The sequence below is a fragment of the Rhamphochromis longiceps genome, linkage group LG14 (genome assembly GCF_057381845.1).
Source record: "Rhamphochromis longiceps isolate RC_006_pf linkage group LG14, R_longiceps_female_GT1.1, whole genome shotgun sequence".
NCBI lineage: Eukaryota > Metazoa > Chordata > Actinopteri > Cichliformes > Cichlidae > Rhamphochromis > Rhamphochromis longiceps.
The window spans coordinates 2,787,015-2,811,313 of NC_140570.1; the positions used below are offsets into that span (position 1 = coordinate 2,787,015).

The 24,299-nt window shown below is 45.8% G+C and overlaps 1 protein-coding gene across 7 annotated transcripts in view; it reads right to left on the reverse strand.

The window, feature by feature from the left end:
- The window catches only part of usp32 (ubiquitin specific peptidase 32), a 68,834-nt gene that overhangs the window by 4,342 nt on the left and 40,193 nt on the right, over nt 1-24,299 (reverse strand). Inside the window, exons 6-34 of one of the 7 annotated variants that reach the window (XM_085380474.1) lie at nt 23,411-23,542; nt 23,142-23,249; nt 22,730-22,845; nt 21,440-21,502; nt 21,038-21,121; nt 20,873-20,934; nt 20,685-20,787; nt 19,705-19,891; nt 19,434-19,612; nt 18,775-18,915; nt 17,968-18,133; nt 15,858-16,012; nt 14,941-15,022; nt 14,783-14,857; nt 12,784-12,922; nt 12,524-12,629; nt 12,159-12,332; nt 6,509-6,683; nt 5,608-5,759; nt 5,305-5,346; nt 3,617-3,728; nt 3,354-3,538; nt 3,082-3,266; nt 2,685-2,771; nt 2,147-2,267; nt 1,402-1,593; nt 1,053-1,278; nt 499-953; nt 319-411 (exon numbers count right to left, since the gene is read on the reverse strand). In XM_085380474.1, the coding sequence (XP_085236600.1) occupies nt 319-411; nt 499-953; nt 1,053-1,278; nt 1,402-1,593; nt 2,147-2,267; nt 2,685-2,771; nt 3,082-3,266; nt 3,354-3,538; nt 3,617-3,728; nt 5,305-5,346; nt 5,608-5,759; nt 6,509-6,683; nt 12,159-12,332; nt 12,524-12,629; nt 12,784-12,922; nt 14,783-14,857; nt 14,941-15,022; nt 15,858-16,012; nt 17,968-18,133; nt 18,775-18,915; nt 19,434-19,612; nt 19,705-19,891; nt 20,685-20,787; nt 20,873-20,934; nt 21,038-21,121; nt 21,440-21,502; nt 22,730-22,845; nt 23,142-23,249; nt 23,411-23,542 (4,097 nt within the window). The remainder of the gene's footprint in view (nt 1-318; nt 412-498; nt 954-1,052; nt 1,279-1,401; nt 1,594-2,146; nt 2,268-2,684; nt 2,772-3,081; nt 3,267-3,353; nt 3,539-3,616; nt 3,729-5,304; nt 5,347-5,607; nt 5,760-6,508; nt 6,684-12,158; nt 12,333-12,523; nt 12,630-12,783; nt 12,923-14,782; nt 14,858-14,940; nt 15,023-15,857; nt 16,013-17,967; nt 18,134-18,774; nt 18,916-19,433; nt 19,613-19,704; nt 19,892-20,684; nt 20,788-20,872; nt 20,935-21,037; nt 21,122-21,439; nt 21,503-22,729; nt 22,846-23,141; nt 23,250-23,410; nt 23,543-24,299) is intronic. The other 6 variants (XM_085380475.1, XM_085380478.1, XM_085380476.1 and 3 more) reach the window with 6 other exon arrangements.

The following is a 24,299-nucleotide window of genomic DNA, read 5'->3' on the forward strand; positions in this document are numbered from 1 at the left end:
GCGTGGTCGCATTTGGGGTGTCGACAGAGCCAAACTTTTCCTTACATCACACAAGAGTGCCCAGCGTGTGCAGAGCAGCATGTGTTAAAGTCATGATAAAGCAATCACAAGTTTGGTAAAGGTGTGTGTGTGTGTGTGTGAGACACTTTAACCAATAAAAACAACCCACATAAACCAGCACAGCTTTAAGAGGACCATCTGTTTCCCTGCACAGTGCTCCTCTAAGCTGAGTCTGTGGAGGTCGTACTGGATGTGTAGGAGGCTGTAACTAGTTACCTAGTACCTGCAGACAGTAGTGGAGGTGTGCTGGTGCCTTACCTTGCAGCTGCTGTCATTGTAACAGTACCATTTCCCATTGGGGTTTTTGGCATATGTCACATAGTGGCCTCCTCCCAATATTCCTGAATGGCACTGGAGAGATGAAGCAGAACAACATTCAGGACTTGTCTGACTGTTCTCCCCGCCCGTATGCCAGCGTGCACAAAGCGCCTGACTTACTGATATTGCATAGAGGTTGTATATGGCATCCAGACACATGTTGTCTCTGTGCTGCAGCAGAGAGCCGTCCGGCTCCGTGCTGCTCTCTGTGCTGCAGTCGGAGCACAGCCCGTTGCTGTCTCCGTTCACAAGGACCACGTCACAGTGGCTGCTGGATGCTTCACTACCGGAGGACGATTCTGATGCAACGCCCTCTCCTGACCCCTGAAGCCCTGACGCTCCTCCTGCTGCTGAACCCTCTGGGTCCGCCTGCGGTGCATCGTCTCTCAATTCAGCCTCAGAATTAGCTGCTCCGTCCAGGTTCTCCTTGCTGTTGGAGAGGCGATGTCTGCTGCCCAACTGGGGAAGGCGCAACCGACCTGGTCTGCGGCCTCCGCTCCCGGCCTTCGGGCTGCCAGACGGGCTACTGTTCCGGCTGAGAGAGGGAGCAGACTTCCTGCTTGAAGCTGGGGAAGCTGTTGGGGAAGCAGCAGTGTTAAAGCATTAGCACTTCAATTTTCACATTCTTTAAAAAACACAAACAGTGATGAAAGTCTTTACTGGACATGCCGTACCTTTGGGGAGGTTGCCAAAGCCAGCGGGTGCAGAGATGGAGGACAGATTGTCTTCTCCGACCCTCAGCAGATCCTCGCTCTCACTGCGGGAGTGGAGGCAGCGATGCTCGAGGTCCCTGGGAGCCAGGAAGGCGCTGGGGTCAAAATTCTCCCGTGGAAACTTGACGATCTTTTGGGACTTGATCCAGCGACCATTCACGAACTGGAAGCGCTTCAAGTGGACAATCTACACAAGTGAACACGTGTCAGACGCCGTCTCTAAATTTATTTCACGTGAGAACGTTAAATGCTACCAACACCCACGCATCGTTTCACATAAAACACTCAGATGCACGAGTCTGCTCCTGACCAGTATGGGTGGCAGCCTCCAGAGGTCCAGCTTCTTGGTGGCCAGTCGGTGGGTCTTGCACTTGGAGCAGTAGTAGAGTTCGTCCTCTCCCAGCTCCTCCTCGCTGGTGAAAGCCTTCAGACAGCTGTCCAAGCTGATGGGCTCAGCCTGAGCTCGCCGAGACTGCTCCACACTGCAGTGCTCCTCCACAATCTGCAGGGAGAGGAGCGCGATGCATGACGGAGGATAATGGACCACGAGAGCAGACACTCGGGGAAACAGCTACCAGGTGTCGTTTTAGAGCCAAGCAAAGTGCAACTTTAATGCATCTAACAAGTTTTACTGCTCAGAAACTCATTTTTCCTAGAATTCACATAAACCACAGCACTTACCAACACACCTCGAAGGAGTCTGGACACTTTAATCTGACATTTACTGACTCACTGACGCCTCCGTGTGGCCATACTCTGAATCACACCATATTCTGGTTTGCACAGCGATCATTACATGAGGACAACTGGACCCTGATGTAGAATTGCTAATATGACGGTGTGAAATATGAAAGCAGTGTTGCTGCTCATCACTCCTCCTGCCCCGAGGAAAGCTGGTGTTTACAAATGATGACGTTAATGACAGCGAGCACCATTTTCACAGAAATTCCATTACTGCTCTAACTCGAAGTGACCTTTTCTCTGCCTGAATTGGTGCTGTGTGTGTGTGTGTGTGTGTGTGCGTGCGTGCGTGCGTGCGTGCATGTATCCTTTACCCTCTCCTGGGAGGTCTGGTAGCGGAGGTGCAGGGCAGTTGGATCCCAGTCTACAGCTATGTAAGCATTTCCTACAGAAGCTCGGTCTTCTGTGCACTCTATCGTACAGCCTCTGCAGAACCTGCAAACACACAGATGTGCAGTACAGATGTGTGAGTTTTGCTTACAGAACACGGTTACAACAAATCAAATGTCATAATCTTGCATCAAAATGTGCTACTCCCACTTTAAGCTGTATGTAAGCCTGAATTTCACAGAACTTCAGGACAATGAGGTTCGGTTTATTTTGCCACAGCTGCACTCTCACTTTAAGCACACAAAAACAACAAAACTCTGTATTTCCAGTATTGTAATTCAGCAGGAGACGGCGTGCATGGCGTCTATCGTAGATATTAGCTGCAGCATTTGCACGCTGGGGGCTGGAGGATTAGAGAGTTCGGCTGCGTCACACAGCTGAGCTTTTGCGTGCACCTCAGAGCTGCAGAGCGTGTGTGAAAACGGCTTTAGTCGCGAGTGTCTGTATCCGAAACGCTCTTACCTGTACCACGGACACCAGGCACACGAGTTTCCATCCTTGCCCACGACCCTCAGAGTAAAGGGGTACTGATAGCCCATGCTGTCATCACTGCAAGTTAAAGGAAGACAAAAATGTCAACAAACTTGTCAGCAAAGTTATTTTTTCCTTCCAAAATTAAATTACACTAAACAAGGGAAGTGGCACGGATCAAGCTTTAGACAGCTGATGCTGATCCGACCTGATCCTGATTGTGTAAGAGACTTCGTCCGGACAGACCTGCTGCCTCAGTTTAACAGAGGAGAGTCTGGAAGTTCGCTCAGGTTCACACTCGAGAGGGTAAATGCTTCTTCAGATGAATGTTACTCAACAGAATCACACGAGTGTTTCTCTAATAAAGAGATTCGTAGGAGGAAATTACCAGTCCTGGGCATGGTTGCTGGCCTCCTGTGGGGGCAGGGGACTGGCCAGTCTGGACACCTGGATCCAGACTGCGTCGTACAGGTCCTTCTTACTGGTGTGCACAGTGCAGGGAACAATGAGCGGCATGCCGAACAGACTGGGTCGGTTCTTCTGAGACGACAGGAAGTACAACTCTGTGCGCATCTAAAGCGGGGGGCACAAACATTTACGTGTTACGTCTACAACAACCATAAAAATGACACTGCATTAGTTTTTTCTACGAGTTCTCACCATCTTCCTGTGCATAGCGATGATGTATCCAATGAAGGGGCTCTCGTGCACCGGTGTGATGTGTCCATTGGCGACCCCGTTGGTCAGAGGCGTCTCAGGGCTGCAGGGCCCACCGTTAGGGATGAGGTCTAGCTTACTGCCCACGTGCCCATTGGCAGCTGTATTGTTGGCTATAGGTGTGATATCTGATGGAGGAGGGGAGAAAATGAGAAACTCGCAGGTAGCTCTCTGGTGAGTGCGCAGACATGTGTAAGATGACACACCTGTCAGCGTGGGCGAGCTCAGTGATGTTGGTGAACCCGGCACCGGGACCTCGAACGCACACAAGAAGCCGTTGACAGACAGACGGACCTTCTGGTTATCCTGAGGGAAGTTCTGAAAACCAAAGGTCAGCACATAAGACTGCAGCAATAAAGACGCCTACATGCAAACATTTCAGCAGAACTACGAGTTCATTACACGCCGGTTTGTGCCACACATCTAAAACCTTGGTAGGACTTTAACTCTCGTTCACGTAGATGGTGCTAAATGGCGTCTGCAGCTAGTGGTGCAACGGATCAAAACTCTCACGGTTTTAAAGTCACGGATCGGATCAATTTTCGGATCAGCAAAAATAGAAAAAAAAGACAAAAATTCTACTCGCCGTTTACTTATTCAAGTATTTTTTGCCTATTAAAAATCATTCAACTGAAGACTCATTCCAGGCACTTATATAAAAACAAATTAAGGTGCAATATGGACATTATGGACCATGCTGGGCAGCCTCTGCACACGGCCATAAACAACCAGAGGAGTCTGTTCAGTGACAGGTTGCTTCTCCCAACGTCAAGGACCAGCAGACTTAAAAAGTCCCACACGCCAACAAACTGCTTAACTCCTCGCTGGAGGGGAAACGGGGACAGAGGAGGGGGGAACAAGTAGCTGTAGTGCCTTTTCACTGTGCAATAGTTGTTGTTAATATCCAACGGTGTAACAGACTCACAATACTTAAAATGTGCCGTTCCCTTGTATTCTTATTCCTATTTATTCTATTTATCCCTTTTGTATTCTCTGTATTTATAAATGTGTATATTTGGTATATTTCTGCTCACATTCTGCAACTTCTGTGGGTGCTGTGCTACTGGAAACTGAATGTCCCGGAGGAACCCACCCGAGGGATAAATAAGGTTTCATCTAATCTAATGTAATCCATAGGGCAGTGCAGGGCTTTGTATCTACCACTCTGGGCAGCAAAGGGCTGCTTAAATGCCGCAAACTCCTCTGCTCCGCTACTTGGACCGCTGGCGCTGACCATAACTATCGCTTGACAGACTGACCACGCGCACCATACACATACTTTTTTTTTCCCCCCCGAGTCTTCGGATCACGTGCGTACCGAACCGTGGAGTGGGATCGGTTCGGATTTCGGATCAACCGTGATCCGTGGCACCACTATCTGCAGCAGCAGCTGCGTGTTTCCATGCAGCCGTATAACAACTGGAAGACGTGCTGCAGCAGCACTCACATCCTCTGGCACTTTTTATCTTTGATCGTGTTCGACGTTTCAGCTGTTAATTCGGGAGCGCTCTCACTGCGCCGCATACGATCGCCTAAAATATCAAGATTCTTATTATGGACACAAAATACACCTCACAGAGGAAACGTAACCATGTGGACTGACAGACAAATGAGTGTTTTTAACACAAAGAGTCTCGTGTTAAAAACACTACAAGGTTAGAGTTAGTAACGTATGACTTTCACCAGGGTCTAAGTGTGAGTGTGTACGGTCATGGATTGAACACAGCATTACGCCCCCACCAAGAACCAACCACACCGCCTGCCACAGACGGGCCCTTTATGTCGTCCAGGAGAGCGACCACCACCTCCACCACCACAGCAACATTTCCACACACCAATGAGACAACGCGGCCAAAATGTGGCTCCGACCCACACGCTTCGATTATGCACGTACCGTGGCTTTCCTGATCGCTGCTGTCAGCACGTCTGAACCAAACTGTGAGGAACATTAACATAACGTGATCATGTCTCACTGAGGAGAGGATGAGGCCAGCAGTGTTACGAGATACGAGCATCACTCACACACATTTGTAGTTTTTAAGTATAAATCGTAACCTAGATGAGCGAAGACAAACAAGCAGTGACTGCAAAGGTTAGAGACAAAACGATTCAACGAATCCTTCATTTTAATGCCGTCTTCTGCTGCATGGCGCACAGATGAGAGAGGAGGCGTTTAGCGTCAGCGTGGTGCGAATACCTTGATATTAGAAGAATGGACCTCAGCCAGGAGGATCTGCTCGGGCTTCAGGCTGCACAGTTCACTCAGCTGTTTCTTCAGCCCGGTGTACTTCTCGTCCATATTCAACCTCAGGCCGTAGCGCACGGGCGTGGAGCCGTCCAGCTTGATAACTACAGACACATCGCAGCATAGCACCGTTCAGAATTTGTTCTTTAACAAAGAAATAGGTTTTAATGACCACACAGCACATTTTTATAGATTCACTTAAAAAAAAAATACAAATCCAGCAGAGTGTGAGAGAATGAAACAGCGAAAGGTGGACCTCCTATAAGAAGGACACATTACTGCTGCAGGGCTTCAAACAGGCTGCTGACAGAACGAGGGAAACATGGTCAGGTCTTACGTCCAGGCTGGAAACATTTGTGTACAGTCACACTTCCGGCAAGGCTGCCGGACACTGGCGCCACCGGGCCCTCTGACCACCACCAGTAGGCAACGGGTGAAGTGTCTTGCCCAAGGACACAACGACCGAGACTGTCGGAGCCGGGGCTCGAACTGGCAACCTTCCGATTACAAGACGAACTAGCCATTTCCAGCAGGATACAAGCTTAAATCATCGCAAACTGGTTTCTCAAACCTGTCATTGAGTTCAATGCACTAAAATGACCTACAGAACGACCTAATGTCAGTTTTGTGGAGCAGCTTTGTGGATGTGGTGGGAGAACAAATCTGCAGCAACGGTGTTATTCCATCATGTCAACAAGGACCAAAATCTGAGACGCTAAGAATTTTATTCTGAAGCAAAAAGGGAGTCCAGCCCAGTGCTAGCCTGTCTGCCTCCAGCTTTAACCACTAACACCGATCAGTTCTGCAGCATTAACTCTAAGCACAGTTGATTTCTGTTCATCGGCCTGCTCACCGGTGATCTCCAGATGCATGGAGCTGTCCATGGGCAGAGGCAGAGACAGGAAGTTGAAGGGATCAAAGCGAGCGCTGATGTGGCCGCAGGTCTTACACTTCACCTGAGACTTGAGCTGTCCGTGGAACAGGTCGACCACGATGGAGCGGTTCCTACGCAGGTGATTCTCCCACGCCTGAGAGTGGAGAAAGCATAGCAGACCGTCACCAGATCATACGCTGTTAATTCTGTAAATCCCAACATCAATACGGTGCCTTATCCTCCGATTCAGACAAAGAGATCGCAAAGGCTGTGAATGAACATCGACATCCCTCTGAAGAGGGGAGGGCTCGCTTTTCAGCTGAGACCACAAAGCCTGAGGATAGAAGTCAGAGCCGGCCTATCCCCATTTCTCAGGTTTTACCCAATTTTATCATCTATCTCCCAACAGAGTTAGCTGAAATAGTTCAGCTACAGTTATTGTACCGTTATAAGAACATTACTAGTTAATGCCACTTTAACAACACGGGGAAGTCCTTCCCTCTGAAGACATCCTTTCTTTCTTTTTCTTGGTTGTGGTAACAAATAACTAAACAGCAACAGATAAAATGTGATTTGTGCCACTGCAGACACCTACAGTTTCAGAAAAATTAATAAATAGTATAAAAAAAGACAGTAAATATGATTTGAAGTGAGTAGAAGTGAGGACAATGAGTGTTTTAGCATAAAGGGATTGTTTTCATACCTTTCTTATTGTTTTTGAAAAGCAGCCCCTGCCCATCACACTCCCACCACCCTGTCTGACTGTTGCTGTCATGTTCTTTATTAGAAAATGCTGTGTCTGTTATACACCACATGTAACGCAACCCAAACCTATGGGCTCAAAATGTGGTCACAAATATTTTGTACTTGCAAAAAAGATTTGTGTGTGGACGTACCCCAAAAAAACCCTGCAAGTTACAAGTACGAATTTTGACCCTATTTTTCTTCCTTTAAGCTGATTGGTCAATGTCATGTCAATCACAAATGTAACAATCCAATCAGAGAACAGATGGGTTTGGCTGTCGGAGGGGCGCTTTTTTTGAACTGCAGGTCTTTGAAGGGAATAAATGCCCTTTTACATGCCAACCCAGCGTTTTCCTTCATCACCACGAAGGAAAACAGTCTGTGGTCGTCCGAGTTTGGTGATTTTTGTGTCACAGGTCTACGTGTTTAATACAGGGACTTCCACAGCCTTTTCAACAGCGCTGCGGACCGCGGGGTGGGGGCGGGCAGTGTTTTGGAAATGACAGTCTTCATTACAAAGCTTTCTTCGTTATGAATTAGCATACATGTTTTTATTGAACATTTGAAGAACTAGCAAAAAAAAACCAGAAACTCTTGTAGTTCACATAAAGTCAGAGATAGAAAAGACAAGGAGCAGGTGCATCTAGTGCAGGTACTGATGCAAAAACCCACAGAGCCCAGCAGCCAGCAACAAATTCTGGATCCTTTGCTTTTAGTTAGCAGGTAGCATTAGCAGCACATCCTGCGTCCGATGTGAAAGGACTTTTATGCTGCGCACTGTGACTCACAGCAATGGTCCCGGGTCAGCCCTGACTTTGTGTTAGACTAATCCTAAAGTAATAATGTTATTTCTAACCACTGATATAGCACAACTTTATCCTTTCAACAGCTGCTGAAAGTTAGGGGACCTAGCTGCTATCAGATATTTATATAGAGATCCTCCAGCTTCAAACTGTATCATCCTTCAAGGACCTGCAGTTCAAAAAAGCGCCCCTCCGACAGCCAAACCCATCTGTTCTCTGATTGGATTGTTACATTTGTGATTGACATGACATTGACCAATCAGCTTAAAGGAAGAAAAATAGGGTCAGAATTCGTACTTGTAACTTGCAGGGTTTTTTTGGGCTAAGTCCACACACAAATCTTTTTCACAAGTACAAAATATTTATGACCACATTTTGAGCCCATACAAACCTTCCAGAAAGTTCAACTTTTGTCTCGTCAGTCCATTTTCCCAGAAGCCATCATCAGTATGTTTTTGGCTAAATGTGAGACGAGCCTTTGTGCTCTCTTTGGTTTGCGTCATCTCATTAAAAACTAAAATGCCAGAAGGGATTTCTTTAAACACAGATGCCATTTTTCCTCAATCTCTTCCTCATTGTTGAATCGTGAACTCTGAACTGCAGTTCTTTGTTGTTCTGGTGTGTTGGTGACCTCCTGGATGAGTCTCAGCCTGGCTGATCCTGGAAGGTTCACCGCTGTTCCAAGTTTTCCCATTTGTGGATAATTACTGTCACTGGAGTCCCAAAGCCTTACAACTTACTTTGTCATCCAATGAAAGGTGTCAGTGACCTTGTTTCTCATCAGTTTCTTTAGATTGTTGCTTTTTAGGCTGGAAGATTTTCCAGAGGTTCTATTAAGGTGACAACAGGACTTATAGCAACTAGAGATGGCACGATACCACTTTTTTATGTCCGATACCGATATCATAAATTTGGATATCTGCCGATACCGATATGAATCCGATATAGTGTTTTTTAATCAACAAAACTGTTTTTTAAATATCTTGCTGCATTTTGTATAAGTTCATACTCAAGTTTAAAACAACAACTACACTAAAGCTATTCTGTTATACCTGTATGCAAAAAAAAAATTTCATAGTTCAGCAATACTGATCAATCTAATAAACTTAGACCTACACCATCCTCCCTATTCTGGTGTTTTAAAGAGTACTTAGCGTAAATATTAAGCAACCTAACTAATAGGGTTCCAACTCCCAGCAACAACAAAAATAAATAAATAAAAATAGGGAACCACCCCTCACGCTCCACCTCATGATGCTTAATCGACGTAATCAACCTTAATTTGATGCAGTGTGAAAAAAAATGCACAGAAATCAATTATTTTTCAAGAAATATTAAATAGATTCAACATCTTTCTTCAACAAAATTGCAGACTGCACAGATGGTACCTTCCCAAAGGAAAAAGTACTATAGCTTACTAGGGTATATATATTAGACTTAATAGTCACTATATACAGTAATTGACTTCTATTAATTTTACATCAAATTAAAACTTTGGGTGTCAGATAATTATTTATTAAAAGCTAGACATTTTAAATGAGAATAAGAAAGAAAAGTATGTCTTTGTGCCCCCTTTTCCCTGTTCATGCCCTATCGGCCCCCCTGGCTAAACTTTGCTAGATCCGCCCCTGCACAGTTACCAGCCGTCAGCTAGGTAGAAAAAGATCCTCGAGTAGAAACTAATAATAAATAAATTCTAACAACAGCTGATCAAGCTTAAACGTGCTGCTGTTGTTCAGCCGCTGGTTTCCTCTTTCTGGTGCAAAGTGGGCCAAAAACAAACAACAGAGACGGACTCGCGACAGAAAAGCCGATCAGCTGATCATTGATCAGTTTCATGATTGAAGTAGCAGCAAGAAGAGGCAGTCGCTCCATATATCGCTTGTTAAGCTTAACGCAGGAATGCTTTACAAACATTCAGAGATGGACTTACACACTTGCTTTACTTCTCTCGGGGATAACTTTGTCGGAGATGAAATGCTGGGTTGCTAGCGAAGCTCCACATGCTATCCAGACCACCGACAGGTCCGGCATGCCACAGCCGCTCTATCATGTGATGCATACTGCTCCGACATGCTAACGTTCTGAGGTGAGTTACGGCGTGTTGCAACTTTTGTGAGGTGCTTTCGTGATATTTAATGGATCGGATTACATTTTTTATTTTTCTGCGATATCCGATCCAGTAATTTAGGTCAGTATCGGACCGATACCGATACGTAATATCGGATCGGTCCATCTCTAATAGCAACCAGTTAATTAAAAATATAACAATTGGCAGCTTTCCCTTGATAACAGATGAAGTCAACATTTAAAAACTGCATTTTGTATTTGCTTCACTTCTCTTTGTCTAATAATAAAAATGATTTTGTGATCTAAAAACAGCAAACATGCAAAAACAGAAATCAGCAAATGTAACCAACAATAAGCAGCGTTGGAGAGTAATGGAGTACATGTACCAGCGTTATTCAAAATACAAAACACAAGTAACCGTATTCTGTTACAGTTACCGTTTTAAAAGGCTGTATTCACAATACAGTTACTTTGTTGAAATAAAGGGATTACTCGGCGTCTTTTCCTGTTTCATACGTTAGGCTGTCCCCTCTCTATTTCTTCACGCCGGTGGAAACCCAAACACGCGAGGCTCAATCTCACGGCTCGTAATGACGTGAAGGAATATTTTTTAATTATTGTTCAAAAAATGATTTAATATGAAGGCAACAGGCAGAGTGTTACAGCCCAGCTGTAAGTAAGCTATTAAGACTCGACTGTGTTCGTGTTTCCCTCCCAAACAATAAGTTCCCTTTCAACGCCTCCCTCTGTCTCTCGCTAGCAAAGTCGACCCAGACAACAAAGTAAAGCTAGTTTTCAGCTACGAGCCCGACGTATCAGCCAGAGGTCCCTTTACTACGGTTCGGAGCCGCTGACCTGTTTTATATACGCACGGAATAGTTTTCTACACGAGATCGCTGCAAAAAGTGCAGCCTTACCTAATGTCCACCTACTGTTACTCATTTATATTAAGATTTAAACATCTAGTTGGTGTTGGTGTGGAGAGTAACCTTCAGTAATAGTAATAAATCACACAGCAATAGGACATTCATGTAGTTGTAAAAAGCATGATAATATATTAAGTAATCCAAAGTATTAAGAATACGTTACTCTCGCTGAGTAACGTATTCTGAATACGTTACAAAATACATTTTGGGGCATGTAATCTGTAATCTGTAGTGCATTTGAAAAGTAATCTGACAATAACTTAACATACAACAATAATGTAACCAGTGTCTGAGCAGAAGCTTCCTGTTAAATATGCACGTGAGAGAGCAGCGGAGGCCAGTGGACAGCTGTGATCAGCCTTTTCCACTGAAGGAAACATGAAGCCTGATGAATACCAGGTAAGCTGTGGGTTGCAAGAACGCCCTCATTTTTTTGCAATTTCTGGAAAAAAAACGCGTCTCCTGTCCTTAAATCTCAGGGTGCTACGAAACAACACTGACGCCATATTTGGCAACTTCCAAACGTTAGCCGAGATCACCTGCAGCGAGGCTGCGGGGCTCCGATTGTCCTGCAACATTACGCCACAGGGACACATACGGACTCAGTATTTCACTCAGTGCTGTAACGTTCTTATGAACATGATCACTCTTTTGCATTCACTCGTATGAAGCTCTCAGCTTTTACTTGTACAGTGAATTACAGCCGGCTTCCCTGACAGGAGTGTTTGTTCATCTTTAGAGTTTGAACTCAGTCGCTCGAGCAAAGATCCTGGAAGTCTCAACACAATTTACCCGGTTGAAGGCTATAGCTCACCTGGCTGTGCAGGTGAGGCTACTGCAGAGGTGTGGCTTAAAATCCCGCCCAGATCATTACCGACCAACCTTTGCTGCTACGTCTAATTAAAGGTTCTCTCTCTTTTGCTTGTTTTTATATTTATTATCTATCATTTGAATTAAAGCTCAGGGACTCCCCCGTTACAGTGTAATTACCTGAAATGTTTAAAATGATAATCCAGATATGTTTATTATCTTATCAACCAAAATAACTTATTCTTGCTCCAATTAATCAGCAGTGTGAACTCTGACCTCAGAGGCCACCTCCCAGTCTGGCCGACCATCGCTGTCCTTCAGCTCCACGTACGGCTTCTCGTGGACTCTGTTCAGGTCTTCGTGGAGGCCGTCCAGGAGGAAGGCCAGCAGCTCCTGAGAGTCCTGCTGCTGGAAGCCATTGAAACGGGGGGCGTACTTTGCTATCGTCCACTAAAGCAATGAATCATAAACTCTGATTAGAACATAAGCACGACAAAACATAGCTGAGCCAAAAATATCATACTAGCTAAGACAGTCCCACACTATCACTTTAATATTCTGTGGCCTCCTGTGGATGTGCACCCGCCTGCACATGAAACTCTTTTTGTGACTAATATATGGGAAATGCTGCAACTTCTCACCCTGAGTTTGAGTGGAGCTACATTCTTCTGTGTCCCACTCCACAGCTCCATCACCAGGTCGCCGTAACACTTGGCCATGTGACCTCGCATCCCAATAGGATTGGTTCTATTGATACACCAAAAAAACAAAAGTTAGTTAAAATGAAAATGTTTGTTTTTCCCCTCATTGTTGTTTTGTATTCATTATGAACAGTTGGTTTTCTGTTTTTCTTTAAACTATATCCACAAATACTCAATAAAATATTTTGAATAAAAGGCACCTGTTGAGCTCGTAGAGGTGTCTCCCTGAGAGGAAGTAGTCTGTGAGAGGCTTGGTGTTGCTCACACACTGGATGCTCGAGTTCATGAAGCAGGTGTTGCCAAGGTTACTGAGGCCAGTCGCCCCTTTCTCTGTGGGAACTGTGTTGGGATACAAAGACGTGCTGTTCAGATGCTAAAATGCTTAACTGAAGAAAAAAAGAGTCATACATACAAGCACGTATGACTTCAATATGTTTTTTACATATGAGAATAAAGGACATGAGGCCAAACTGTCTTTGAACGCTTAGACAGGAGTCCTCAAAAAACAAACACCTAAACAAAGAAACAAAAAACCTTTGAACTCCAAGCACTTTTGCTTTACTTCAAAACAAACTTTATACAAATTTTAAAAATGGATCAAAGGGTTAAAAACATCCTTTTTTCCTCTTTAGACATAATTCTGTATACTTATTATTATTATTATTAAAATGTATTTAGTGATATAATCTGCACTGGTCATAGTTACTTCTTGGATTTTGGAGTTCAACATTTTCCAGAGCTCGGGCGCCGCTTTAGCTCACTAGACCAAGCAACCATATTGTGGTGGATTTTTGTGTGATATGTATAACTATGTAACTATATACACTATATATCTATGTGTTCTGAACATATATATTTTAACTTTAATGCAGAGTCTTAAGCACAAGACATTTTGCTTCACCGAGGTTATTAAGGTTTTACAGTAACAGGGCAGTTGATGCTGTTGAGAGTTCGCCTGAATAACTCTCCAGCTCCGGTAACTGACCTTCACTAATACACACTCAACATCTTTCATGCAGCACAACCAAAACAGTAACATTGTAACAGAGATCCTGAACACATCACGATAAAATATCCTATGATATAATCACACACACACACACACACACACTGAAGTGTTTTTATATATGAGAAAGCATGTATGTTATACGATTGTGCCACTTGCTGTATAAGATTTAATAATTAGGATTAATTTGTGATGTTTGACTGTGTCATGACCTATTGTGATAAGCCAGAGCAGGGGGTAGCCGGAGTCCTGACTGGCCTTTGGCCAAGACCTTGGCCGCTACCAGACCCCTGTAGCTGTGTTTGGATGTGTGGGAAAGTTACCCAGCAGCAGGGGGATACTGGTCCCTGTATTAGGGGACCAGAGGACACCCCCAGAGCTCTTTTTCCTCCTGCTGCTGCCTCCTGTCCGTCTCGGTGTTGCTCTGCTGTCTGTGCTTAAGGCTGTACACCCCGGGGTTTTGCTTTGCTGGCTTTCTGCTTTGCAATTTTCTTGCTAAATGTCTGTATGTATTTTTCCTGCTGTTCATATGATTCAGTGTATTAAACTCTGTTCCAAGAATTCTACTCTTTTCCAGAGCATCTTTTTGAGTGTCTTGATTTTAATTGGATCTAAAGAGGTTGGATCCCCACATCGTTGGTGGGAGAAGGTTATTAGGGTGGCTTCAAAATTTGCGACCACAATATGAGGCCGCGTGGCTGAGAGCGGCCGACCCGAGGCCGTTTGCCGCACGTCTCCCCCCCGCCTCTCTCGTCACTCTACCCTTTCAAATAAAGCTGTACAAAGGCCAAAAAATGATCTCCAGAGCCTTTTCTTTAGAGGCAAAAGCAGAAGAAACATTACAGCTTTCACCAAAGCGGCGTGCTCTAACCATCAGGATATCATGGCGTGAGCTTGCTGAGAAACAGTATTTTGGATGTTTGTGTTGCGATTTCTTTCTCAGCTTCATTCCTGTTACCCTGCGCTGCTGTAACCCTTTACGAGCCAAACCTGTGTGAGCACTCGACTGTGCTCGGTCGACTCTGCAGCTCCCCGTTACATCTCTGACCTCAGAGAGGGCTTTGAGATTTCTGCTGTTTCACTGCTGTGATTCCACACTGATGACTGTAAGATTTAAACGTCACACCTGTCTGCTATAGTTAGCATCCTATCAGAGCATGCCAGCGGTTGCACAGTGCGCTCTTTAAACTTACCTTTGTGTCTGTCCATCTTACTACTGTTGGCAATGAAAGACATTTCCTCAGGCCAGCTCATGTCTTTGTTCCTGACTGTGGAGAAACAAAAGACATGTTTGTTCCACTCTGCTGTGCCGTGATACAGAACGATCAGCAACTCTGGGGAGAAACAACACCTTCAATAACCAGCTGCTGCTCATCCTGGATCTTCAGGCTTTCCAGTGTGTGATCTTCATCATCCAGAAGTGTGAGGTAGTTCTAGTGGACAACAGGTAAAGGAAACAGGAGAAGATTGGTTGCAGTTCATATGGCTGTTTAATAACTTTTGACTTCTTTCAGCACTGGGCTAACAGCTCTGCTCAGCTTTCTTCTGTGTCAGCTTATTTTAAAAGCAGCTGTAGTCTGGGCCGGGTTAATCTGCAAGAAGGTCCTGGGGGGCAAAACGATCTGCTGGGCCACAGACTGCTCCACACTGAACGAATGCACATATAAGTTCAGACTTACCACCACCCCCAACTTTCCGCTACATAATAATGTCTACAGGAAGCATCTAGCACTCTGCTTTGTAGCAGCAGTGCTTCCTGCAGGAGATTCAAGCTTTCTTCAATAGAAATGGGATTTAGGGAACAACACAAGGCTTTTAAAAGCAGTGGATTTCTCCCTGTTAAACATACTTTCATGCAGTTGGATGTGCGCTTTGGGATTCTGAAAGTGTTCTGACACTGGGAATACATTTTCCTTTAAAATGCATTCAGTGTGCTGCAGTAAACTCTAATAAAGGCTCGTATGGCCTTCATAAACAATAATCTCTCCAGGTCTGTCCAGCACTCTCATCTGAAGCTCTGTCCTACGAAACGCTTTCTTCTCTGTTTTCCTTTTAAGCATCTCATCAGCTTCATGACAGTAAAGCTCCTGCAAACATCTGGGCCTGTTGTGTTTCTGGTTGTTCTCTACTTTCTCTGGAAACCAAAGCAGACATTGGCTAACATATATCTAATATCTCATCAGAGCCCAAAAATATAACAACAGTGTGTGTGTGTCTCAAAGTCCAGGGTTAAATAGCGGGGATCGCTGTGAGAGATTTGATCCTCACCTCACTGTTGTAGAGCCAGAGCCTCATGTCCTCCTCCTTGATGCGGAGCCTTTGCGACAGGTACAGGTGGATGTCCTTAATGGTGCCCATGCGGCTGAAGCAGCCCGTGTAGGCCAGCATCCTCTTCAGAGGAGCGTTGGGGGATGGCACGTTACCTGCTCGAAGAAAGCAACAGTGACATACCCCAGCCACGCTCGGATGCAATTATTCATTCACACTAATGTCTGTTCCCATTGGCTCTCACATAATCACTGTTCATCTGTTCACAGGTTGGCAGACCCAAACAGCTGATCGGTACCAACAGCAGCATGTTGCTGACTGAGGATTAGTTGTAAGAAAGCAGCAAGAAAAGGGCAATCAGTGCAGGTTTGATTGGTCAATCAACTTAGTGAATTTAGAGGACTGTGTGTGGATTAAATCAAACACAAACCAGGCAACATTAGTCCTGTTACAATCGAGATTGATTGGAGGGTTTTTCATGTGCACAGCTTTGTAATTAAGCATCCTATAAACTTGGTGTGATGCTTCACTGCCGCCTACAGCTGTCAGGATTACATTCTGTGGAATATGAGGTATAAATTAGATCTACAGTATATCAGATACTCGACTCCATGCCTAACAAAGGTCTGAATGCCCAGCAATGACAGCGGCTGCCCAGATAGCGTGAGTCACGATGGAAGCTAAAACTCAGCGGGCTCTGTGAAACCTGTAACCAGAAACTCGATCTGTTGACTTGATTAGTGCCGGCAAGCTCGGGGTGAGCGCTGAGCATCTCCAATCTGATTACAGCTCGAGTGACTACGCACGCCTATGCATTTCGCCTCGTCATCTCGCCGCAGTGGGACATCTTTTGTTTACAGGTGTCCGTTTATACACTATGCAAGAGAGAATGAACCGCTGAGCTGAAAATCAGGCATCGCTTACTGTGTGAGTGGGTGGGTCTATAAATAGAGTCAACTGGGAGCGTTTTACCTCATATGGCTGAGCAGCCATCTACCTACAGCTCACTCACACCTGCTGGAAAAGACTCCAAGAATCTGGAGAAAGAAACTACTGACAAAGCTAAAAATCAATATTGGGCTGCAAGCTGCCACTGCCATGTGTTCATGTCACCCAGTAATTAGAAATGAAGGTTGAAGTTCCATCAAACAAAGAAGAATCAGGAAATGAACATCCAGGCCCAGTAAGGCTGCTGGCCTTATGGTTTTAAAATGGACCGAGGCACAGAAACTGCTTTGTGGACCAATGAAGAGAGGGGCCACTGACGGTCTAGGGTGCATCAGAGCCCTTCCAGCACAGGTTTCACATCTGGAAAGGCACCATCAGTGCAGAAAGTTACAGTGAAGTTAGAACCTGCAAGTGCACTGGAACAATGCACACTGCATGTATTACCACAGCGTGGCTTCATACTAGTCGGGGCCCTAAAACGGCAGTCCAGACCTTTGACCGACTAAAAACACTGAAGACCCCACAGGAGCAGGCGGAGTCGTCTCGGACAAGAACGAAAGCATCACTGCTGTCCTCAGGTCTGTTTACAGGTGCTGTTGAGACAGGAAGCTGCGTAGCTGTGAACTCGCTGCAGTCTCCGTGTTTTAAACATGTTCAAAATGAGCTCATAGTTTTCTTAGTTTAAACATCTGACGTTGTCCACAACACGGATCAGTGAGAAAATCATTGGGTTTTTTAGAATTGGGGACGTAACCATAGCAACAGGTTTTCTGCTGACAGGAAGCACATTTCTTTATGTGGTGATGGATAACGTTTAGAAACAGCTGCTGCTCCCTGTTTGGGGTTTTCCTGAAGTTTCCTCATTTTGGAAATTGTTCTGAAAAGCAGGGAGACCGAGGCGACTGTGATTACGCCGCTCACTGCTCCACCTGCTAAATAACACTACGACGAGCTGTGTAGATGAAAATAAAATGGTTTGATTATTCCAGTGTTAGACTGATCAGCATTTCTCCTTTGTGTGCCGTGGGTTCACTCCAGAGAATCGCCTGGGTTGGATCAGTCAACTTAAAGAAGATTAACGGAGAGGAGGCGGGGGATGCGGGGTTGCTGAATGAAGCACTGTTCGACGGCTTGCTCTGGTCTTGCTGCAGGCTTACGTTACCTCTTGTGGGGGGTAAATTCGGTGGGAACATTCGCAGGCTGGTCATACCCATATTGACCCAGATGTTGGACTGGGGGGAGCGCGTGGCCGGCTGCTGGCGAAGGAAGAGGAGGTAGCGGGGGAAGAGTTCCAGCTCCGGCTGGCCTGTCTTGCTTTCCAAGATTACCTGCAGGGGAAGGAATTTCAAAGGCCCATGAAACATTCTTGTACTAATAATCAACATAAAACACAAGAGACATGCAGCACATCTGAATATAAACCTTTTTTCTGCACTCTCAACTTTAATTTGCACTTAAATCTGAAACCATGTGACTTCTACGCAGCTAAAGTGGAGTACAATAAATGCACGTAATACTAGTAAAGTAGGATATTTACTGAGAGAACATGTGCTTACTATCTGCATGTTGCTGAAGTTCAACAGATGACCTTATGTACAATATAAAGCCCCTGAGGAAACTGTTGTTGTGATTTGGAGCTTTATAAATAAAGCTGAATTTGACGGCAGTGTGGTAACCCGTGGAAACGTCACCAGTGCTAATGACTGTCACAGTCGTGGTTCTCTGTGCATGCTTGGATAAAAGCGAGGGAGTACAAAAACACACATGTGCTGTATTTATTTTTATTGAATTTGTATAGAAAGCAGCTACTTTTGAACTTCCAGTGCACTTTTCAGTTTTGCCTACACACTCATTTGTTTGCTCATGGATGACCTGCTCCAGCCCAGCAGCTGACTGATTATTCCCAGGTACTGCATCACAGTGAAAGTGAAGTTCATTAGCTTGTGAGTGGTTTGCTGTGTTCACTCACCGGTCGCGGCAGGCTGAGGTTGGCACCGTACCAGTGGTAGAGCGCCCGCCACACAGGCTCTGGCACCGTCTCAAAGTCTCTACGAGGCAGCAGCTGCAGGGAGCGTTTTAGCCTGCCGCCCTCCATAGTTAACGTGGGCGCCTGCACAGGACACGGGACACACATCAGCATTCGAATAAGGGCACAAAGACGCTGGTCTGTCTCTCTGAATTACGCATAATAAAAAGAGACAGAACCCTGATGCTACACACGAGCAGAAATGCTGCGATGATTACAGAAAGATAAGACAAAAGGAAAGAGAGGTGCCATCTGGCCCCGCGGAGCCTTTGCCAGCAGATGAGGAGCGACTCCAAAACAAACCGAGAAAGAATCTGGTGGATACGGTTTGGGTTTGTTTACACGTGCTAAAGATTGCAGACGCCCTCATTGTCAAAAGCCAGGACCACATCTGTCTGTTAGACGCACAGCTTTGTAAAACATGATGCATGAGCACCACCCAGAATGCAAATCAGGAGGGAGTGCAACGCTGCTGGAATGAGCGGCTTCTCTGAGCTCGTGTGTCAAACATACGCTCCAGCTGAGCTGTGAACGTGATACGGGACGCGCGCTATGCCTGAAAAGCTGCGACCTTATTACAGCCATACTGAGTTAGTCCTTGCCTTCATGGGGTCAGTGGTGACCAGAGGCTGGTTGTCGATGGCTCCAGGTCTTTGTGCTGCCAGCTGGGAGGGGAGGTGGCCGTTGGCTCCAGAAAAACACTGATTGTTGTTGTCTGAGACGTTGTGCTGACGTGCGAAACAGCTCTCTGTGGCTGAGGCTACCTGTGGGCTCAGTGCTGCTGAGACAGAGAGGGAGCAGAGCAAATACATAGTACAAAAATAACACCCACGATTTTCATTTTGATCTACAATCCGTGATGTGCGGACTGACCAGTTTCTGTAGCCTCTGAGGCACTGGACACGGCATCGGGTGACCTCTCCTCGGTGGGGCTGACGTGGCCGGACGTGGCCGGTCCTCCCAGGCTTTCAGGGAGGGCAGGCTCGACGGTGGCCGTGGCCATTGGAGTTCTGAGTGAGCTCAGGATGGACGGCTGTTCCACCACGATGCCCTTATGCTCCTGAGGGGAAGACGACACAATTGGCAAGATTGTTTACCGTGAGAGCCGCTATCACGTTTTATCTTACTGGCTGATGGTCACTGCTTCTGTCCCAGTGAAGTTACAGCACAAGATGCAACGATGAGTCTGACACACTGACTGGAAGTGCATGAATGGAAACAGAAACTGTCGCAGATGTTTTTAAGTGGGGGAAAATATAAATACATATACCACTGCTAAATCGCACACACCCGAGACATATATAAATAATAACAGGACAGCTGTCACGCATGTAATGGCCTGTAGCTAAGCTTTGTAGTGATGTATGAAAGTGAATGAGAGGTGAAGGTGAAAACAGGGCACTCGACTTTAAAAGGCCCCGGATAAACAAATGCATGGAGTAACGAGATTGTGACCAGTTCCCGTTTAGGTGCAGAAAAGGCGACTCAAAGAGTGTCCGCTGAATATTCGATCCTGTGCCGTTCACCGCACAGCATCACGGGACGCTGCCTAACATATGTTAACCACAGTGCTGTCAGCTATTAGCAGCTATATTTAAAGCTTTCCCCATAATGACAATGTTTGACAACCTCCCCGTACCCTTAATGACAAGTTGTGACATCTTGGTACATATCAGAGGTGGTTTGACGACCATCAGAACAGGTTCCAGGTGTTAGACAGAGATCAGACTCATTTCTAACGCGCGCTCAATCATTTTGCTCCCGACGCCAGAAACCTGCTCAGCTCAGAAAACAGAAACAGACGTCTGAGGGGAAAAGAGCTCAATAAAAACTCCCGTTAATGCACTACTTACATATTTAACGTAGTCTTTCCACTGCTGCCACCACAGCATCGAGATGAGGAACCAGTTCTGGCCTTGCTGCAGCCCATGTCTGCTCTCCCTCTCTAACCAACCCCTACACACACACACAAAGGAGAAAATCACAAATCGGACCTTTCAACCAAACAATGACTGGACAGGTGGCGAGGACAGGTACGTACCTGATGATTTGCCCCTCCTCCTCTGGAGTAGCAGGCCTGAGCCCCAGGACTATGTGGCACACCTGAACCGAGATAAAGATGAAAATACACGAGGATAACGAATAAATACTCAACTTCAATGTGAACACTGTGTGAGTTTTAAGACTGTAGCATCTGGGTGCTGACCTGAAAAAGCAGGTTCAGGAACTCGTTGGCCAAAGCGCTCTTTACACTCCAGATCTGGTAGTCCTCGAGGGTCAGGTGACCCAGCTGGTGGAGAGTGAAATAGAACCAAGGCGAACATAATCAGGCACGCAACTCTGAAAATAAACACTGCTGTGACACCTTCGAATAGCTGTGGGTAAGATAAGGTGGCTGAGGACTGCGAGGTTATTGTCAGTGAGCAGCCAACACTCACACGGCCGCGTGAAAAGTGTTTGCTTTTTCTGAATGAGAGCAATGATTTCTTTAAAGCTGCAGACGCTTTAAAAGCCTTAAAAATTAATCATGAATACTAATGAGCATTTATGTATTTAGAGGTTTTGCACAGGACTGTGTTCCAACGACGATAACATGGAGCTGTCTTACCTTAGTTGTGTCGTGCATCTTTAGGATGTCTTCTACTATGTCTGACACACTACTCTGCAGCTCCTGCAACAGCAACACAATAGATCAGCATGCAGCAAAACACAGTAAGCGCCTCGTCTTAACCTCCTCCAGATCTGCAGCAGGCCATCACTGAGCTCCCGGACAGTCTGACGCGCAACCTGCTGACACTCGATGCTCTGATGTCTCAGACTTGGATTTAGGTTGGGTGAGCATGGGAGCAGTGGACGGCACCACTTCGTTCATCCTTTGGTACCTGACTGCGCGTTTGCACCACGTGAGGCCGGGCATTGTCGTGCACCAGTAAGAACCCACTACACCAGAGCAGGGTCTGACAGTGGGTCAGTGGAGTTCATGCTGGTACCTGATGGCAGCCAGGGTGCCGTTAACTAGCCTGTAGAGGTCTGTATGTCCCTCTGTGGATATGCCCCCCTACTGAACAAGGTTACATGCAACAATGTTCCCCATGACTCATTCAGACCCTTTTACATCTGTCACATGTGCTCAGGGTGAACCTGCTCTCATCTGTGAAAAACAGAAGGTGCCAGTGATGGACAGTGGTGGACCAGTGGAGGATGATGGGCTCTCAGGCCACCGTCATGAAGTCTGGTTGTTTGGTCAGAGACATTCACACCAGTGCTGGAGGTCATTTTGTAGCTCTGGCGGTGCTTATCCTGTTCCTCTGTGCACAAAGGAGCAGATACCGGTCCTGCTGACGGTTAAGGACCTTCTGGAGTCGTGTCCAGCTCTCCTAGAGTAACTGTTGGTCTCCTGGAATCTCCTTCATGTTCTTCAGACTGTGCTGAAGCAAACAGCAATCCTTCTGGCAATGGCAAAATATTGATGTGCCATCCTGGAGGAGTTGAACTACCTGTGCAACCTCTGCAGGGTCCAGGTATCGCCTAATGCTACCAGTAACGCCCCTAGCCAAATGCAAAACTAGTGAAAAAAAACACACGAGGAGGGAGAAATATCGATGCTGATAGTGGAAAAGTTCACAAAGAGAACAAATTTACAGATTTACATTCTATATATGCTGAATGTGCATATTTGCATACATCTCTTAAACAGATCAGAAAATATTTTGTTATCAGAAAAAGAAAAACCTCTCTCACTCACAAAACCCTGACTGCTATAATTACCTTCCACAGTTAAAAGAACAGAGCACAGTTCTGTGCATGAGTCAGGTTCCAGCAGGCATAAATATGAAAGTTCACCCTTGATCGCTCTGGAGGGTTGTGTGCGTGTGTGTGACAGTGTGAGTTTACTTACAGGGAGTAAGTCTGTCCGATTGTCCTTCCACACCTCCAGCAAGGCCACCACCATTTCATGAAGCTCATCTCGAGACAGAACCCCATCACGGTCCACATCAAACACTTTAAAGCAAACTGGAAGTGAAAGAGACCAAAAAGACGTTTATGATGTTGATGAAGCACCACGCCGATGCATCGTGCCGTTCAGTGTACGAGCAGGAAATCCGACAGTGCAAATGTAATTTCAAGCACCAGTGGAAGTCCTGATGAGAGCGGTCCATGACTGTACCGACCGATCGGGACTTTCTTTAAGGAAAAAAAAGACATTTAAACCCTGGATATCAGCTTCAACTGAGAAACGGGCTTGTTATGGGCAGCGGTGGGACTTGTGTGGGGTGTCTGTGTGGATCTGAATCCACAGCGAGCCTTACATTTCTGTCTCTCAGCAACAGGCCCCCTGCAGCATGCGGAGAGCCCACAAGAGATCTCTTTAAAGTCGATGTGATTGTCCCGATTTTCATCGAAGGCGTGAAACAAGCCTAAAAAACAAGATCAACAACACATAACATTAGGCACGCTTAAAGCAGGTCGTGTTCTCTGCTGAGGTCGCGTATTCAAAGCGAGAACGCCACTTTGGTCTCGTTTCTTCATCATTATTGCAAAGCTATGCAGATATGAAACTGAGCAAGTATCGTCTTACCTTCACTCAGTGACGCATGAATAGGAGGAGAGACGAGAGGAACGAAGGTTTCCAAGTCAAAGCGGCCGGTCCTGGACTGAGCTTTCAGCAACCAGTAGCGCTTCTCCAAGTCTATAATGTCAGACTCCTCCACTGCAGGAGACGCACAGAGACGGGCAGTCAGATATTTGTCACTGAAGGATTGTACTGCAGGCGAATGTTGCACAGTGACATTTGATTGAGCAGTTTCTCCACACTTTCCAAGAATTAGGAACAGCAAATCAGAAAGTTTTTATGAGACAGGTTTAAAGCCTGTTTGGACTTTCTAAAGTCAACGCATTCATCCAGAGACTGCCAACATATACATAAAGTGAAAACGGGACAAATGCAGAAGAACAAAATAAACCAAAAAACAAAAAAAACTATATTTCTTCCTGAGACTGGCTCCAGGACGTCTGGTGTGCTAACACAACCGGCTGGGCTCCATCCACCGTTTCTGGGGTGTTGGTGTTTCTGCATCACTAAATGGAAGCACGGGACAGATGAGGTGCTGTGGTACAGAACAGCCAAGAACACGAGAGCCAAACGTCGTGTTCTGTTAGTCTGTTGCTGGGAACTCATAAACAGGTGTGTTAGTCTGTACACTGCTGCTCACAGTTGATTAAATCAGCATGCCAAACAAGCTAGCTAGTATCAGCTGATAACTTCACTCCACCCCCTTTTGCTCAAGGTCACTTCAAAATGTCACGTTGGAAGCTGACGGAGCCGTCTGTGTTTTTATTTCAAACAATATTATCCTGGTTACAGTAACAAAACTATGGAACAGCTGCCACGCGGCTACACGGTTACTGTCTGCGGCACTGAGCCACAGAGCCAAAACGAATGTGTAATTTAAAATGGAACAACAAAG